Raw genomic sequence first — 18,279 nt, forward strand, 5'->3', positions numbered from 1 at the left:
AATGCTTCATTCTATCCAATCAGCAGAATGAGAACATATCTGGAACCTTGAATGAGAGCAGTTCTACCTTCAGTTCTCAGGTGAAGAATGACGGAGAGAAAGTAATAGAACCTTTATTTTTTTATTGGCTGCTTAACGCGATGTTTCCCCACATTTTCCGAGGTCGGCCGCTGACTGGCGGATCAGGCCCTCGTGATGACTGACCTCTCCAAAGGCAGCAAAGTCCTGAGACTCAAATAGAACCACAGAACCCACAAGAGGCCTTGCTCAGTTGAGTCAGAACCAAGCCTGATCAGCAAATCAGTAGTAAAACATTTTTATGTTTGCTTCATTCACGTTGTCTATGAAACCCTTTATTTAAACTGCAGAGACCAGAAAAGCTTGAAGGTTTGAAGTTTTTTTTCTTCCAGATAACTTTCCCGTGGCAGTAAAGAATTAGCAATAGATTTGTTTCTCTATTTATTTCATTCAATCCATAGTATATATCTTGTAGAGGGATTAATACAATTATTTGTTGATTTAATTAATTATTAGTTCTCTTTAACATAACATTTGATGGTGGGGTAAATTTTTCCCAATACTCAATAAATCCTAATTTGTTAAAAATAAAGGTATCTCCTTTAATTAGATGTAGAAATTCCTGGGAAGGTAAATAATTCATTTTTTTTTGACAGATTTTGATCCCAGGCGTTTTCAGAGCTGCCTTTCTACCATGAAATATACAATAATTATAAATGTGGTCAATGCTGTGGTCCCATAAACCATCAAACCAGATAAATAAAAAAACACACAGAATAGCAGAATTAGATTTATAAAAAACTTGAGAATTTATTTAAAATATTAACATTAGAACAACTGGAGAATGTTTCAATACCAACATCCAGAACAAACATTTGACATCAGCTTTCAAACAGCAGCGTGGTACTTAAAACAGTCCTGGTTTCTAGAAATGTATCAGCATTAAACCTAAAAACATTCTTTAAAAACTGAATATAATGGACTAAATCCAAGCCCAGGAACATTCAAATAAAACAGTTTCTACGCTTTTTGTTAAAAAAAACGTCTTAACTATCAGGAACTCCCAGGAGGAGAAAAACATCTCGGAACGACTCAGAAAGGCAGACATAAACATAAGTAGAGCTTTTAAAGTAAAATCTTTAATGTTGGACACGGTTTGACACGTCAGAGAAGAGCAGAACCCCCATTACAGACAAACAGAGACCTTCGAATATAAAACAGAAATATAAATCACATCCAACAGGAATACGAGGACCCAAACCGCCCAGAAGAAAAGACGTTCTCATGTTTAGAACGTCAGCCGGCTAATCAGCTCATCTAGCGTGGAAATTAAACTGAAGGACTGCTCGGACCATGGACTGAACCAGAACTCTAGAAACCCAATTCAGCCTGAGAAGTTGCTTTTCTGTAGCATCAACAATAAAACGTGGCTGAAGGAACATAAAGAGTGATGAAACGTTGACGTATCGCAGTGTGGGGGTGGTTAAACGGACTGGAAGGTCCCACCTCTCACCCTTCCAACCCAGACTTCAGCCGCTGCGCTGTTCTGGTTCAGGCTCAGGTTGAGGTCCTGCCTCCAGGTCTTCATCTTCTGGTTACTCCTGCGCAGGCTCTGGATGCTGATGCTGGCCCTCGTTGCCTGGAAACAACAGCCGACAGTTTTTTCTACAACCTTAATGTTACACATTCTGACCACAACATGTTTAAATGTGGAGGAAAAACGTCAGAAGAAGCAACATCTGCCCAGTGTTTGCTGGTCTCAGAATAACCATCATAGAGCTCTAATGAAATGTTTACAAACACCGATGATTCCCATAAATGTCATTTTTATTTGAGGCTTTTAATGATTTAATAATTGCACCGCGAACTACAGCGACTGAGTTTAAAAACAAAACTTGAAGAAGAAGTTTGAACTGTTGGAGGATTTTCTCCAATTCAAACAGAAGATCTCCATTCAAGCATGTCCAGCAGTGATTAGTTAGATGTTGCTCACCTGGACCACTCTCCTTATGTTGAACATCAGCAAACATCTGGTATAATTCTAGCTGGATGTTTGACCACTGTTCATTTCCTGACACAGACCCAGCCTCATCCATCAGCTTTCACCAGGGTCAAGGTCAGGTCCATTCCAGAGGCTTGATGTCATCCTGCTTTATTCATTCCAAAACCAGTAAGAACGTGTTAATGGGATCAAACTGGCACCGTCAGTGTGTAGGAAGTTAGTTAGGATCACCGTCCACGACGACATCGGCTACTGACGAAATCTTCAACTTCACCTTCAAAGCAACCGTTAGATGGTTGAAACTTGGAGCCAACTGGGCGTTCAAACAGGAAAGTGATTTAAACCACTGGTTTTATGAAGGAAGAAAGCAGGTTGATCTCAAGCTTATAAAATGGAGGATCCCACATTCCCACCTGAACCCCTCTGAAAACGTGTGGACTGTGTTTAAAACAGGATCTATGAAGGAAAGGGTTCAGGTTAGCTGAAGATTAGGGTGATGGCAAGGAGCCCTTCCATCCTCCCAGCTAGGAGCTGTAATACCAATAAAGATTTGTCCATTGATAATTTAGATATAGATTTTTTATTATCTTTTAGAAGTGCGAGTATCATTTCCTCTCAGAAACAAGCTTCTTGTTTGAGTCTAAATATTAAAAAATCGAAATCTGCCTGGGGTATGAATACTTCTGGGCTTAACTACAACTAAAACGAATCACCACCTCCGGCTGACAGCTCAAGTGACAAAATGATCCCACCCTTTAGGGTTCTTTGTGTTTATTACAACTATGATGTGAAATATGTTAGCAGTTTATTGCCACCATCTAACAGCCAACCAAGGAAGACGTTGGGAACATTGGGAACGTTGGCTCACGGTTAGACTGGAACCAAAACGAGCTGATCGATTTACAGGCAACCCTTCTTCATGTTGGACGGGACCCAAACAGGACAAAGTGTAAATTGAATCCTTCCTCTCTACTATAAACAGCTGCAGTGACTAAAGGCCGAGTCGGACACGGGTCACCTGTGATGACCCCTGTGGGACTTCATGTGAAGCTCTGGAAAGGACTTGTAAAGGTACATCTAAATAAAATTAGAATTTCTTTTATTTCAGAGAGTGAAACTCTAACATAGATTCATTAAATATAAACGGAAATATTTCAAGCCTTTTGTAATTTTGGTGATCATGATTTACAGATCATGTAAACCCAGAATTTAGTGTCTCAGAAAATTAGAAAAGTTCACGGTGTCACACCCTACTCCGCTAATTAAATGAAAAGCATCAGAACCAACAACGATGACCTATCAAAGCCACCTGAGCGTCCTGAACACCTCAGCAGAACCATGCCACGCTGCACTTTATCTGTCATTTATTTTACTATTTATGCTCTGTTACTTTTATATTATTATGTTTTACATTGTGCATTTTCCTTTGTATTGAAACACTGTCAACAGTTTCCTGCGGGATCAATAAAGTTCTCATTTTATCTGACTGATGCAGTAATTCATGCAAAAGGAGCCCCAACCAAGTACTGAGTGCATAGAAATAAAGTTTTCAGAAGCCTGACGTTTCTGTTGAATTTTTTATTAATCTTATGTAATATTCTAATTTTCTGAGACACAGAATGTAGTGTTTTTATTATCTGTAAGCCAGAATCATCAAAATAACAATAAAGGCTTGAAATATTTCACTGTGTGTGGAATAAATCTACATGATCAGAGTTTCACTTTTCAAAAATTAGTGACATAAAATGTCAACTTTTTCACGATATCTGATTGTTTGAGAAGTTCATGAATATTTTTATTGCTTCTGCAATTGTTGCGGGCGTAGAGCTTCTGGTTGGGTACGCGGGTGAATAATACTTTGTTGTTGGAACGTCTACTGCCACAGATGTTGCAGTAGAACATTTGTGCTACCTGAGCGAAGAACCACAGGTCGGGCTAACGCTTCCTGCAGTTTCTCACCTATATGGGCCAACAGGTGAACTCCCAGCGTAGAACCAGAAGAAAGTGATTTGTGGAGTAGATCAGATGTTTGCGGTTTATCCCTCACATGACTACACTCATTTAGTCGTGACCTTTCTGTGAATACTTCATTTTACATACGTACCTTTGTGTCGATTCATGTGTCCCTTGAAGCCTTGGAGGGAGAGGAGCGTTTTGTCACAGATCTTGCATTTGTGGGTTTTCTGGTAAGTCTCAAGGTGATACCTTATTGCACTAGCCGAGTTAAACTGCCTCCCACACACTCCGCAAAGCCTGCTCTGGTCATCTACATGCCTCCACGCATGTCTGGCCAGTATTCTCTTTGACGAGTGCAAAACTTTGCATACTTTACAGGTCAGCATGTTCTTATTAGTGGTAGTAGATATTCCCAACTTGCTGTTTAGGTTTGCATCTGAATGGTTGAGATCTTTCTTCTCCAACACATTGAAGGCGTCTGTGATGTTGTGTTGCTCTGAATCTTCACTAGACGTCTGAGGCTGCGGAGACGAGGTCCTGCAGGACTCTCCTGTGTCATCTTCACTATGAATGAATTCCACCTCCTCTATCTTGATGTTTGCCGTAATGTTTGGTGCATCGATGTCTTCGTTCTGCTCCACCACGATCACATCTTCTGTGCTGCTGCTTTGCTTTGGAACCTGACCAGATATTTGAGGCTGCAGGGATGAGAGTCTGGTGGACTCTGCCTTTTTATCATCATCTCGATCCTCACAATCAACTATTTTCACCTGTTCAATCTTAAAGCCATGCGTTACAGCTGCATGTTTGACTTCTTTCTTCTCCACATGTTCTTTGATTGTGTTTTGCTTTGTGTTATCGCCGGATCTCTTGGTGGGAAAAGACAACAGCCGGGAAGACTCTAGGTTTTCATGTTCGTTGTAATCCTCGCTGTCCTCCGTTTCCTCATCCTCTGCCTGGCCGCCAATCTTTGTACTGGATTGTTCCTCTTTCATCTTCTTCACAGGTTCAGTCTCAGTGTTTTGCTCTGGACTATAACCAGGAACGTGTGACTGCAGAAATGAAAGCCTGGAAAGCTGTGGATTTTTGTAGTAATTTTCATCTTCACTGTCATCCGTCTCATCATCTATTTGGATGTTCGCCGTTGCATCTGAACTTTCATCCGTCAAATTCAAAAGCTCACTTCTTGCCTTGTACTTAGGCATCAGAGACTCCAGACCAAAGAGTTTGGCGGACTTTGAATTTTTCTGCTCGTTGTCATCCTCACTGTCTTCTGTTTCGTCATTCTCACTTTCTTCATCTCTGTGAGATTTGCTGGACTGGACTTTTGCTCTTTTTCTTCGTTTTTTTACACGTTTGCTGTAGGAGAAAAATGAGTTACTGAGGTTAAAAAAAATGCTTTACATGAAGAGATTCAAAACCAAAACTCCATACTATTTAATATCTAATAGGTACTCTGGGGTTGTAGAGAAAATAGAGAACATTTATGGAGATGATGCTTTAATTAATAGGGGTTCCACGTCCCACTGGAGAAAACAATCCACCAGGTTTCTGAGAATCCTGAGCTGACATTTAATCTCTTCATTCTTGATTAGGAGACAGACTGGTCACCAGTTTGTGGAGTAGCATCAGTGTACCTAGCTTAAAACGTCATTTTGTCCCAGATTGCACATGGTCAGTCGTACGTTAGTGACGTTAGAAAATGTTCGCCGACGTAGAGCAAGAAATGACAAGTCATGGATTTTACCGCACACCAAAGCTCAAAAACTCAAGAGCGATTACATAAATATAAAGAACCACAACGGCTGAAAGCCGCGGTGGGGCTTCAAGCCTTGACTGCCGCCGTCAGAGTCGATGGAAACACAACAGACTGTGTATGTAAACGATACTGACAACTGGTAAACAGTGAAGGGTTTAATTGTCTCGTGCCTCCTTCAATGGATCAGATTATTCCCGATTGGTCAAAATCCCCAACGGCTAAAAAGTCTGTATGGTCTATGAGGTTTTTTTTCCTTTATGACCGTCACGTCCAACCCAACAGAACTACAGTAGTAGTACTGCAACTGTAAAAGCATTAGAAAAGAATAGCTTTGAATGAAAACAAATTAAAGCAGCAGGAAAAGCCCGTCTTTATTCAGCATTAAAACATCTGGAATAAACAAACTTCAGTTTAAAACGTCAATAATTCTCTAAATGCATTTTTCCAGTTGGTTGCTTTCAAACAGGAAATACTTGTGGAAAGTACGTGCATTTCAGTGCATTTAGGATTTCATATTATTTCAGGAAAAAAAACAGACGATAAAGGTTCAAAACAAACAGACAAACAGTGAAACCGGTCGATAAAACGTTGAACTGGTTCCCGCTCCCTATCCGAAGGCCAGTTAACATCCTTCGCTGGTCTGTGCAGAGGAAAGCTGGCTGGGAAACGCAGGAAGAGGCGTTGACTTAAATCCCATGAAGTTCTTCAGCAGCGTGAGAACAAGGAGGCTGACTGGTGTAAGTCTAGACGGGTGCGGACCTCGTCTAGCTTTGGTGCCTGTTTGGGGATGCATCCCAACAAATCTCCTGCAAAACAAACGTCTTTGCTTAGATTCAGCTAAAGGAAAAGACCAGTGTAATGTAAGGAAGACATACTGGAGCACAATGGGAATGAGTTCAAGGCAGCTTCCATGAGAGCTTTCAAACAGAAAGTGAAGCAGGACAGGAGATGCTTCATGGGTGCATGACCTTAGATGAGGTCAGGCGGTACGTAGGCCACAATCTGCACAACGTGGTCTGAGATGACATCATATTCTGCCACTGTCTGTGCAGCACAGACGTCTAAACTGTGTTAAAAGGTTCTGGGTCTAAAACTGCTAAAACTCTCACAGATTTATCCAGCTGTTTGAAGCATAAAGTAACACAGAGCTTCCCCCCAACCCCATGTCGCTGCTCACTGCCGGTTAGATGGCTGAAAGCAGGCACTAACACTACACATATACCAACAAGACAGACAAAAGCAGCTGGGTGGAAATATTTCTTACAGCAAAGCACACAGACAGTTATGGTGTGGAAACTAACCGTTTAACACAGCTGGCTGCTGCCAGAGCAGATAACCCAACTAATTAACCAGCTGATAGGTTGACTAGCTGCAATAGGTAGAACTGTTGCTTTTCAGGTTACGTGATTAAACTAGGTGCACACTGTATCTTCAATCAGGATTATTATACTGTCAGAATCTCACTCTGCCAACATTATAACAGTTACCCACAATGCAACACCTACCAAACCTTATCCAGAGCTGGTAGCGCTAAGTGGGTCTGTTGACCTCCAGAGCCGGACGGTCCATGAACGTCTTCTAAAATTGGACAATTCACGTGTATTTTGGTACTGCCATTTTGTTAGACTTTAATATATTTAAGGTTCTGGTTCTGGAAAAATAGAGGTTTGTCTTACATAGTTGGGGATTTTTGTGTTGAATTAATGTGAATTTAAAGCTTGAGGTCGTGGATATAAACTAGTAAAATGATCAAGGATGTGTGAGCTTCTTCTGACCTCTGAGTAAATCTGGGTTCATAGTGGAAATTAAACATTTAGTACGTAGAAAAGCCAACAGCAAGCCTAGACAGAAAGGTAGGTTGAACAGATCATGTCTCCCTGAAGACTAATCATCCAGCGTTGTAGACAACCTTCAGGTGTGTCACCTGAAACCTCCCTGTGAAATCTGGGAGAACCACCTGACAGCGTGCTAAGAGACCAAGAGGCTGGGACTGTTTACACCTACCAAGATGCATCATGGTAGGTGAGGTGTTTCAGGCACGTCTTTTCTACATCAGCTGACAGCATCAGCAGAGAAATTCATTAAAAAGCAAGTCAAGTGAGTCAGAGCAAATCAGGAAATAAACCTAAAGAGTTACTTACAGCTGCAAAGACGATGAATCCCTCCTGGTTCTCAGAGACGTGAGCCATCAGACGTCGGATGACCAGGACAGTTCCAGGTTTGTGGACCTGGGTTTGTTGGTTAAAAACTAAACGATGGTCCTCCTACACTCTTCCAAAGAAACCTCAAGTGTTCGGAGCACGCTGATGTCAGTGAGAAGCTCGCAATTAGTACAAAGGCCTGCCTGAGTTAAAACGTACGACCATCGCTCCTTTAAATCTGTAATGGTTGGTGCCAGCAGCGAATTTATTGGGTGGAGCTGCAGGTAGAAGGTTGTATCCATTACTTGTGCTCAGTCAGCCCCATCCACAGCATCCTGACCCTAACCCGCTCGATCGTTTGGTCCGGCTCGCCTGGCGAGAGGTCAGAGTGTGATGGCTAAAACTTCTGCTACAGTCCCGGTTCTCCACTGGGTTTTTAATCTGGGTTAAGACTGAAGTAAAGGTGAATATTAGAATTTCACCAACAATTATCAAGTATCGTATGAAATACTTTCCCAATAAACTGATGAAGTTAATAAATAGATAAAGAGAGCGCTCACCTACAGCTCCAGGATGAAGATGGATGAATAAGCACCAGCTGTGGGTTAGCTGCTATTTTTGGATCTCCGAAGTGAAACGGATAATAACGGCGGGTGAATCTGGATCTGACGGCTTAAACGCTTCGAGCTGGCATCATATTTACATACGATCGCAAACAGAGACGCACTGCAGTTTAGTCGCAATGAATGGTGACGAACACCGGCCTGCTGACGGGCGAAGCCTCGACTTCTGCCTCCGCCACAGGAACAACTTCCTGCATCTCCACAAACTGAGCTTTACTGCGGCATCTTCATGCCTCACTTCATTTTTTAAATACCCCCAGAAATCGGCCCACAGCCTGGATCAATATGCAGGACTTACCTTGGGTAAACTGCGCTTCGATCAGAAACATCAGGGCGCGTCCGTTTCACACTGGCCTGGACTTTACGTAGTTCCTGAAAGAGTTTAAGACCTTAATTTAGCCAATCAATCCCCAGCTGAACACAAAAACATTGGTGTTCGCTGCAGAAAAAGAAGAAATATGTATCTTGAAAGGAAGGAGAACGGGACTCTGACCTTCAGTCGGATGTAGAGGACAGAACTCCCGGCTAATCGTAGGGTTCTGCTGAACTCATCTGATGTCAGATTCTCCAGATTAATAGGCCTCATGTTTTTGCCGTGACCGGTGAGGAATTCGAACTCTTCTCCAGCCAGCTGAGGGAAGGTGGACCTCAACAAGTTGAGAAACTCAGCTTTCTGCAGGTTACCGGGACACTGAAACTCAACGATGGGGTATTTCTGCAACGCTGAGAGAAATCCAGACCGTCAGATGTAACCTTGGAGGAATACCTAGAGTCAAACTGCCTCGACAACAAAGAACCTGGTTGTAATGTGCAGGTTGTTTCTGGGTCCAGGTGGAGATCTTATTTCAGACAAACATGTGCAGGTCATGGTAGGAAATATGTGTTCAGCTGCGTATTTGAGGCTGGGTCATGGATGAAAGCGAGACTCCCCTCCTACCATCTACAGGCATCATTAAAAACTAGTTACTGATTTCTTTGGTCTTTGTCAGAAAACTGGGTCAGCTGACGGTTAAGTCAGAGGACAGCCTGGCTGGTTTTTCTCATTAGTGCTCTGTAGCGCCACCTGAAGGTAAAAGCCTAAACAGTTTATGTCCAGGGTGTGGGGGTTCTGCAGAAACACTAGCTGTCCATATCCTGACCCTAGACCTTCATCCAGGTCCTGGGTGAAGAGAAGGTCAGCCCTGATGATTCTCTCTGACCTGATTGGTCGTAGCAGTTTGGACCTGTCCTGTTTTATGCATGAGCCGAACCCCACAGTGATGGACGAAGACAGGACCGACTGATGGCAGAGTAGAAGAGGAGTTCTCCAGAGGTCCAACATCATCTCTGCTGTTCTGAGTGGGTTAAGCTGACTGCACTGGTGGACCAGCTGATCCTGCTGTCTGTATGCAGACTCCTCACTGACCTGGATCCGACCAATAACGCTGGTGTCATCTAATACTGGTTCTGTTAGAATCCTAAATCTACCAAACACTACTTCTCAGATGCTTTGAGTCACAGCTGTCCTCTGAGGCGGCTTTGGCTCATTGCTTCTCAGTTGTTGGTACAAATCCAACCTTTATGTTGAACATGTCGAGAACACTCTGTAGATAAACTGGTCATAATAAATATGTTCTGATTTAAACCAGACCCCGTTCCTGAACATTTACTGAGATCTAAGCACAACATTCAAATCTTTGCGTTTACCCAGAGGGGAGAGAACATCTATACTCAGGTCATCCAAGATGCAGAACCTAAGATCTAGCAGGTTGTCTAGTTCACAGTTTGGAGGTCCGCCAGAGGTCCTGCTGGGTGACTGAATGCTGTTAGAATGAGAAAACATGGGGAGGTTAGAGGAGAAAGTTAGAAATTCAGCTGTTAACTCACACCTGTCTGTTTTTGACTCACCTGGTGTCCGGAGTGCTTGGATGTGTAGTGGTGGGAAGATCTGCAGGATCAGAACCTTCTTTCTGAAGAGGCTTCTTCTAGAGTTTCACCAAAGACAATAAAATCTGGTTTAATTTCTTACCGATGTTGTGAGGTAAAGAAATGTGGACAGATATCGCCTTACTGTCAGCTGAATGCAGATAACCGGACTCCTAACAGAGTTGCTGGCCCTACTGATCTCCTCTGGGATGACGCTGTCTACTTTCAGCGGTATCATTTTCCTGCCTTGAAGAGCTAAAACCGTGAGAGGCTGACCATCAGCCAGCTGAGGAAAAGTGGACTTCAGCAGGTCCAGGAAGTCCGTCTCCTGCAGGCCTCGAGGACACTTCAGCTCATGGATTGGATACTTGTTAAAAACTGAGAAACAACAAAAGCAAGACTCAGTGTCTCAGCAGCTCAGGTCAGGTTTTATCGTAACTGGAAGAAGCAGTGAGCCAAGGATTCAGGTTCCAGTCTCTATGGTACATTTTTGAGAAAATGGTGAGTTATTAAAATGCATTCTAGATTTAATTAATACCACTGTGGGGTCCGTATAAATAACCTACTTTGAACTATTAACTTGGCTATACTGTAAATCACAAAGCTATTTTATTATAACCACGAATAAAAAGTCTCAGTTCAGTTTAATGAAAAATCTTTAGTAGCACTTTCTGCATATGGGATTCCCCAAGGCTCCATCCTTGGTCCTGCCCAGTTCTCACTCTGCATGCTGCCTTTAGGATCTATTCTTAATAAAACAAAATGTTTTTTACTTTTATCGTTCCCTCCTCAGTGACCCTGTTGTCATGGGAATCCCCCTGAAGCTGTCATAATAGAGGTCTCTAACGTTATCCAGTCAGAACGGTTTTGGCAGAGCTCCTGAACACTCTGACACTGTAAAACTGTTCTCCATAGTCAGATTTATAATAAACATGGCTGAGTGAGGCTCGTCGAACTCTTCCTTTATTAATCACTAATTATTCCACAACAAAGTCTTTCCTCAACTTCTTTTGACACCAAGACGGACATTTTTTTTTAATCTTTCTAAAAATGATCAGAGACAAAGTCATTTTTTGAACAAATTGGGGGCTGCACGGTGGTGCAGTTGGTAGCACTGTTGCCTTGCAGCAAGAAGGTCCTGGGTTCAATTCCCGGCCGGGGGTCTTTCTGCATGGAGTTTGCATGTTCTCCCCGTGCATGTGTGGGTTCTCACCAGGTACTCTGGCTTCCTCCCACAGTCCAAAGACATGCCTGTTAGGTTAATTGGTCACTATAAATTGCCCTTAGGTGTATGAATGAGTGTGTGTGGTTGTTTGTGTGTTGCCCTGCGATGGACTGGCGACCTGTCCAGGGGGAACCCCGCCTCTCGCCCATAGACTGCTGGAGATAGGGACCAGCTCCCCTGTGACCCACTATGGAATAAGTGGTAGAAAATGACTGACTGAACAAATTGGCTCAATTTTTTTTAAACTCTTGGAATAATAATTAGCACAAAATTATCAGTACGGTTATTAAAATAAGACACGGTAGGACTATAAGGCAAGCCCTGTTTCTCCCAAACGTTTTATTTCTGTTCATTCAAACGATTTCAATCAGTTTTCAAGTGTCAGCCACTCGATGGGTTCCAGAACCTGGGTTCCAGAACCTGGATTCCTGCAAATTTTCCATTTCAAAATTCTAAACTTTTCCAGAATCAAATTTCTGGATTTGTCAACGGTCTTAGATTATTCTGGAGCTTAGCGTTAACTGAACTATAAGATGGTAATGTCGTGTTTTGCTTCATGATATTTTTGGGTTCGTCTTGTTTGCATCAGGATGTTGCAACCTGTCTGGTTAACTGTGGTTTCATGTGTGTTTTTCAAAGTGACATTAAAGATGAAACTTTGTGCTCTGTGTCCCTGTGAGGACGGTTCTGAACTCAGCGTTAACAGAAAAGGAAAAAAGGCTGATTTACAGAGGTTTGGGTTGCCATTCGAAGAGCTGGGGGCTGCAGGTTCACCCGGTGGGGCGAGCACATCAACATGGGAGTCCTCCAGGAAGCAGATGCTGAGATTTATGTGGGGGTCTTTGTCATCGACCCGATTACGGCTGGGGCTTTCGTTTCTGGAACACAGACAAAGGAGGTCTGATGATTAGAAGATAAAACGGCGGAATGAATTAATCAGACCATCAGGAAACCAAAAAGTGGTGTTTTACTCTGGTTTGGGTGTAGCTGGATGTGGGGAGGATGGATGTGCATCACCCTGAGTTTTTTGCAGAGTCACTTGAGTTCTGTTTTTGAGATTCATTGGATGCTGAAAGAAAAACAATTTCTTTATTTGTTTTGTGAAATCAGATCAGAGTTGATAGACAAGAACATCTCTTTTCCTGCTGTACCTTCAGCCGGATGTAGAGGGCAGAATTCCCAGCTGCTGCACTGAGCATTTCAGGAGTGAAGGACTTTACGTTCAGAGGCAGCAGCTTCCTTTGTTGGTCACTTTTAAAGGTCTCAAAGTATGTTTGTGCAGCCAGCTTAGGGAGTGTGGACTTCAGCAGTCTTAGGAAATCAGCCTCTTTCATTCCACGAGGACACTGGAGTTTATGAAGCTTATACTTCTTTAACACTGAAACACACACACACACACACACCATGAATTGAAACAAAGAAATTCAAACAAACAGCAAAAAGACACAGAGCATGAAAACAAAATAAAAGTAGAGAAGAAATAGAACCAAACTGCACAGCAACATGTCAGAGTTAAGACTCAGTGAAAAACTCAGAGAAGGTATGCAAAGTTATCTTTGGCTGCCAGGCAGAGACAGACCACTGTTATACAATGACTTCTCTCAGAGGGGCTGCCCTCTGAACCAGCCTTTTAGAAAGGAAAAAAAAAAAACACTGATGTTACAGCATTGTGGGTGTGGCCACACACTCTTTCACACACATACACACACACAGACTATTGTTTAAAACCGGTTCTATCCAGATACTGATACAGCTCACACGTCCACATCTGGCACTCAAGGACGTGAAGATTAGCTGTGGTGCAAACAGCCTTCATCCCAGAACTCCTCCACACAAGTTCCTGCTCAGTCTGCTTAGCAACCATCCAGATGCAACTCAAAAACAAGATGATAATGTTGTTAACAGTTCATAAAAGAACTTCCAAGATAAATGTAAAAAGTCTTCACACCACTTCTATCAAAATCCACCAAACTAAATAAATGAAAATGAATTTTAATGGTAAATCAAAAGAATCTTTTTAAACTAAGCAATGATAATTTATGTACAAATCTTCCAACAAAGATGTCCACTACGCTGATTTGTTGTCCGGGGAGTAGGCACACATTAGCCCAGCAGCGAACAGGAACGCTGACTTACTGAGCTATGGACTGCTCTACGAACTGAATGCAGACGAGCTGATTCACAGAGCAAACTGCACACACTTAATGCAAGCTTCTGTATTTGTTTAAGCAAAACTGTCAGTTAAGACAGTTAAGACAGGTGTTCTGCATGCATTAAAGGACAGAAATAGGAACATATTCATTTATGTTTATGTTAACAAAACAGAGAAAAAAAAGCATCACGTTCCCAAAGATAAGCGGCGTTTGCAGCAAGCGTGTGAATAAAGGAAATAATTTAGATGCAGGAGAATAAATAGTAAAAAAAATGAACCTGGTCTCTTTACAAAGAGGATAAATAATTAGTCCTGAACTTAGTAAATGGTGAGGCCTTGTGACAAGAAGCACATTTCCAGGTTAGAGCCATGCTGAGGAATGCAAAGTATGAGAAGGTGTGTGTGTGCTGTCTGAAGGCCTATGAAAAGATTAAAGCAGGAATCCTTCTACAGTCAGATTTTATCTCCACACATCTGATGCATCGATTAGTAATGTCTCATATGGGCCTGATTGAAATAAAACCAACTAAGTCCGTGTCAACAGAGTGTCTTCCCTGCAGCATTTCCCATCGGCGGTTTAAAGGGGAACAAACCCCAATAAACAACAATATCCTGGGTAAACTGGGACAGAATTTCATATCTGACAATTTATGAGCATTGTATCTGAATTTGTCTGCCACACTCCTATGACCTTGTGGTCGTAGCTGCGTTGGCATCTGAAGAGGGGGGGCACTGTCATTGGCTGAGACTTCTGTGCAACCTGTTACAACAGTCAATGCAGGTAACAATCACACAAACTGATGCATTTTAAAATCACTCCATTGTTTTCCTCTTCAGTAAACCAGTTAAAGCGATAAATCATTCCACTGACCATAATCTGCATTAAACAAATTTACCTCCTGTTCTAAAGGTCTTGTCTCTGGTACGTTGGATTTTGTTCTTACATCTCACAGGAAGGCCTCATTCTTGTCAGAACCTGGATGTCTCTCTGAGGAAATCTCTCCATCTTCTACTCTTTTCTGTGCCGACTGGGTTTGTGCAACCTTGTTCAAAAATAGGTGCAAACTGCTGCCATCTGCTGGAGCATATGGTTGTGTTTGTGTCAGCTTGTAATCAGAGCTATTTGCTTTGTGAATCCAGTCCATTTCCTACCCATGTACTTAAAACCCTGAAAAATAGTTTCTTTTTCTTTGTAGATAGGCCTTTTCATGAATTATGAAGTTTAGGTGTATATACATAGCAAACATACACCAAAGGTGTTAACCAGCAAAACCGAAATATAAACAGGCTCCACCACCTCTGATGTGTTCAGCTCTGTTTTGAAGCGTCATTCAAACAGAGTTAGAAACTTTCAGTTTACCGTCTGGTGTGACTGCTTTGATCTTAGAGTCCTCCAGGAGGTGAATCCTGAGATTTATGTGGGTGTCTGTTTCTCTGACCCATTCTTTGTGTGGAGACGCATTTCTGAGGCAATAAAAGACAAACAAAAGGGGTTAAAACAGCCTTTTAAGCAATTTACGACAGTAAGGAGCCAAAAATAACCGTTTGACTCACTGTTTTTTTGGCATGGTTTGTTTTGTGGTGGATGAAGAGCTGTTTTTATCATCTTTGTGATCAACAGCCTTTCTCTGCTTTGGATTTTTTTGGCTGGCCTGGACCTCTTCCTCTACAGGCTAAAGAGAAAAATGTTTCTTTAGGGAAAAATCCCACAACGTTTTCCTGTTGTGTCCACATTCGCTGAACTCTGAGGTGTAGGTGTAGTGGAAATAGACGCAGTACCTTCAGTCTGATATAGAGGGAAGAACTCCCAGCAGCACTGCAGATTTGTTCTGGTGTGATGGACTCCAGATTCAGAGGCAACAACTTCTTGGTTAAGTTGGTCATAAAATAGTCAAACGGCCTATCTGCAGCCAGCTGGGGGAAGGTGGACCTCAGCAGCTTCAGGAACTCTGCTTCCTGCATCCCACGTGGACACTTGAGCTTTTTATGCTTGTACTTCTTCAACACTGAAACAGATCAGACCTGAACGTTAGTCGGGTTGTTGCTGAAACAGAAACATTCACCAAGACTTCTTTCTGGTTTTAGTCTCTTATTTGTAGACTGAATAACAAATGAAGAGCTGCTGGTAGCCAAACTACGGTGGCTGGGAGGTACAAACCAATATTTTAAAAAATCTGAAACACTTTTACGAAGTTTGAGACAATTTCACATTTCAGAAGAAAATGTGACAAGAAGTGAAACACTATTACTCGTACTCGTCGTCTTCCGCTATTACACTAAACACTATTACAAATGACAAAATAAAATGGAAATGCAGCAACTCCGACGCTGACCCCGAAGAGAAAACGGGAACGATGAAGGTGACCCGAGATGCTGCAATCGAGTGGCGTTTTGCCCGTTTTGTGGCACAAATACGAGTAGATTAACTCCGTTTTATTTTTCGTGCGGTCGCTCCTTAGAACCTGAGAGACTAGTTGTGGCAGTAGCAACTAGAAATGGTACTTCCTCCACCGTAGGGTGCAACAAGGTGCCAGACCAGCAGGAAAAGCCTCCAGGATGCTGCCACGCCGCGGTCAAGCCAGCCGTTACGCGGCTTTGTTGCGCACGAAAAGAGTTCTGGTGGTGCCGTTTACTGAGATATTAGTAAAAACAATATTTTTTTTAATGAACTGACTCGAGAGGTTGACGTCATATTTATATTAGATATTTAAGAGTCCACCATATGTAGATATGACTTTTTGTTTTATGTTCATTATTTGAGAATGTCCATTAATATTTATCTAAGCTTATTAAAACTAAATTGTGACCAGTCTCACTTTAGGCTACCAGAATAAAACCTCCAGATGTCCCTCATCAAACGTCAACAACATCTGATGTGGAATTTGAAAATGAAAGCTCTTAAAATAGAACATTTTACATTTATTTTCCTGTGTTTATAGCAAGTAAATGATTTGTTTCGAGTGATTTCTCTCACTTCAGAATGACAGGAAAAGACTTCCAGATTCCTCTCATCGAATTTTACGAAGATCTGAATTTCAAAATTAAAGCCTGTCCATGTTAGATATTTTCCATCTATCTTTTACAAAGTTGCAGAATATATTCATGATATGATGTTTTATTGTGGGATCATTTGTCATTTGTGAAATTTAAGGATGACTACATGACACGGCCACACCTATCACACCTATTACAGTACAGTATCTCAACAACTGAAGGGCTGGTTCCAAAAACGGGGCAAACGCCACTCGATTGCTGTCCATCTTGGGTCACCATGAGCGCTCCTGTTATCACTTCCTGGTCAAACATGGAGTTGGTACATTCCCTACCGTTAGATTGTGTCATTTGTAAAGGTGTTTCGTGTTTTGTTAAATTGTTTTCTAAAATGTAAATGTGTCTCAAGCTTTGTCAAAGTGTTTGCGATGTTGGTTTGCACCTCCCAGCCACTGTAAGAAAAACACCCCAAAACTGGTTTAATTAGCTTCACCTGATTAGAAATGTTTTAATCTCAGGTTTTCAGCTGGATTTATTTTTGACATCATCAGTTATTGTTCCTCTGGCTGCATTTCGCTCAGTCAGAAGAACATTCCCTGAAGATTGCTTTAACCATCTCTTGAATGCTGTGGTCCTTAATCTCCATGATGATGTTTGTTCTCTAGCAAACCTCTGAGACCAGAAACAGAAGAGCTGCATTTATACGGAGGTTCAATTACACAGAGCTGGACGCTGTTTACTAATTAGATGACTTATGAAGCCATCTGACTGCACTGGAGTTTATTTAGAGGTATTAAGAAAAAGGAGGAATTGAAAACAACTGTAGGCCAGACACACGAGGCCCACCTGGACTGTTGCTGAAAACTTTCATCTTGGCCTGACCAAAGCTCACAGTTCATTAAAGGTACGGGGTTTCTCCAACAACAAGCCCTGGATCAACCCTCAAATAAAGGCTCTCCACAAGGAGAAGAAGAAAGGCCTTAAGATCAGCAAACAAGGAGGAGCTGAGAGCTGTGCAGAAGGAACTAAGGAAAAAGAGAAACCATCTACCGGAGGAAGATGGAAGACCGGCTGCAGCAGAACTTCGGTGGGGTTTGGAAGAGTCTGAAAACAATTTCAGGTCACAGACCAAACTCCCAGGCTGTAGAAGAGTTAGACTGGGTGAATGATCTGAGTCGGTACTTCTTCCTCATCTCCGATGCCTGACTGCTTTTCTTACCAGAACTTCACACCTCTCACCCATCACTCACCCCTCCTCTTTAAATCTCATACCTCCTCTCCTACCACCATCCTGACCCTTTTAACCCTTCAGGTGAGGAACGAGCTACGCTGCAATTCCCCTACCAGTCTGGCATCAGGATACCATCATCTACCACCTGCACTGAGCTCTGACCCAGCTGGAGACGCCTGGAAGCACTCTGAGGAACATGTACTTTGATTTCTCCAGTGCTTTAATACCATCCAGCCTGGACTTCTGAGGGACAAGCTGGAGCTGTCAGGAGTGGAC

General features: G+C 42.3%; 1 protein-coding gene across 3 annotated transcripts in view; it reads right to left on the minus strand.

Annotated features, from left to right (window-relative positions):
* Positions 1-803: 803 nt before the first annotated feature.
* The window catches only part of LOC124881286, a 30,724-nt gene continuing 13,248 nt past the window's right edge, over positions 804-18,279 (minus strand). For 2 of the 3 annotated variants that reach the window (XM_047386828.1, XM_047386827.1), the window contains exons 7-19: positions 15,561-15,787; positions 15,336-15,454; positions 15,142-15,245; positions 12,781-13,007; positions 12,601-12,698; positions 12,359-12,507; positions 10,550-10,782; positions 10,387-10,463; positions 10,186-10,301; positions 8,993-9,222; positions 8,798-8,871; positions 4,125-5,335; positions 804-1,657 (exon numbers count right to left, since the gene is read on the minus strand). In XM_047386828.1, coding sequence (XP_047242784.1) covers positions 1,614-1,657; positions 4,125-5,335; positions 8,798-8,871; positions 8,993-9,222; positions 10,186-10,301; positions 10,387-10,463; positions 10,550-10,782; positions 12,359-12,507; positions 12,601-12,698; positions 12,781-13,007; positions 15,142-15,245; positions 15,336-15,454; positions 15,561-15,787 — 2,909 coding nt within the window. In that variant the 3' untranslated portion in view covers positions 804-1,613. Of the gene's footprint in view, positions 1,658-4,124; positions 5,336-6,087; positions 6,542-8,797; positions 8,872-8,992; positions 9,223-10,185; positions 10,302-10,386; positions 10,464-10,549; positions 10,783-12,358; positions 12,508-12,600; positions 12,699-12,780; positions 13,008-15,141; positions 15,246-15,335; positions 15,455-15,560; positions 15,788-18,279 lie in introns of those variants that run through there. The other variant, XM_047386829.1, reaches the window with a different exon arrangement.

This window comes from Girardinichthys multiradiatus, chromosome 14, assembly GCF_021462225.1.
Source record: "Girardinichthys multiradiatus isolate DD_20200921_A chromosome 14, DD_fGirMul_XY1, whole genome shotgun sequence".
In the NCBI taxonomy this organism is placed as follows: Eukaryota; Metazoa; Chordata; class Actinopteri; order Cyprinodontiformes; family Goodeidae; genus Girardinichthys; species Girardinichthys multiradiatus.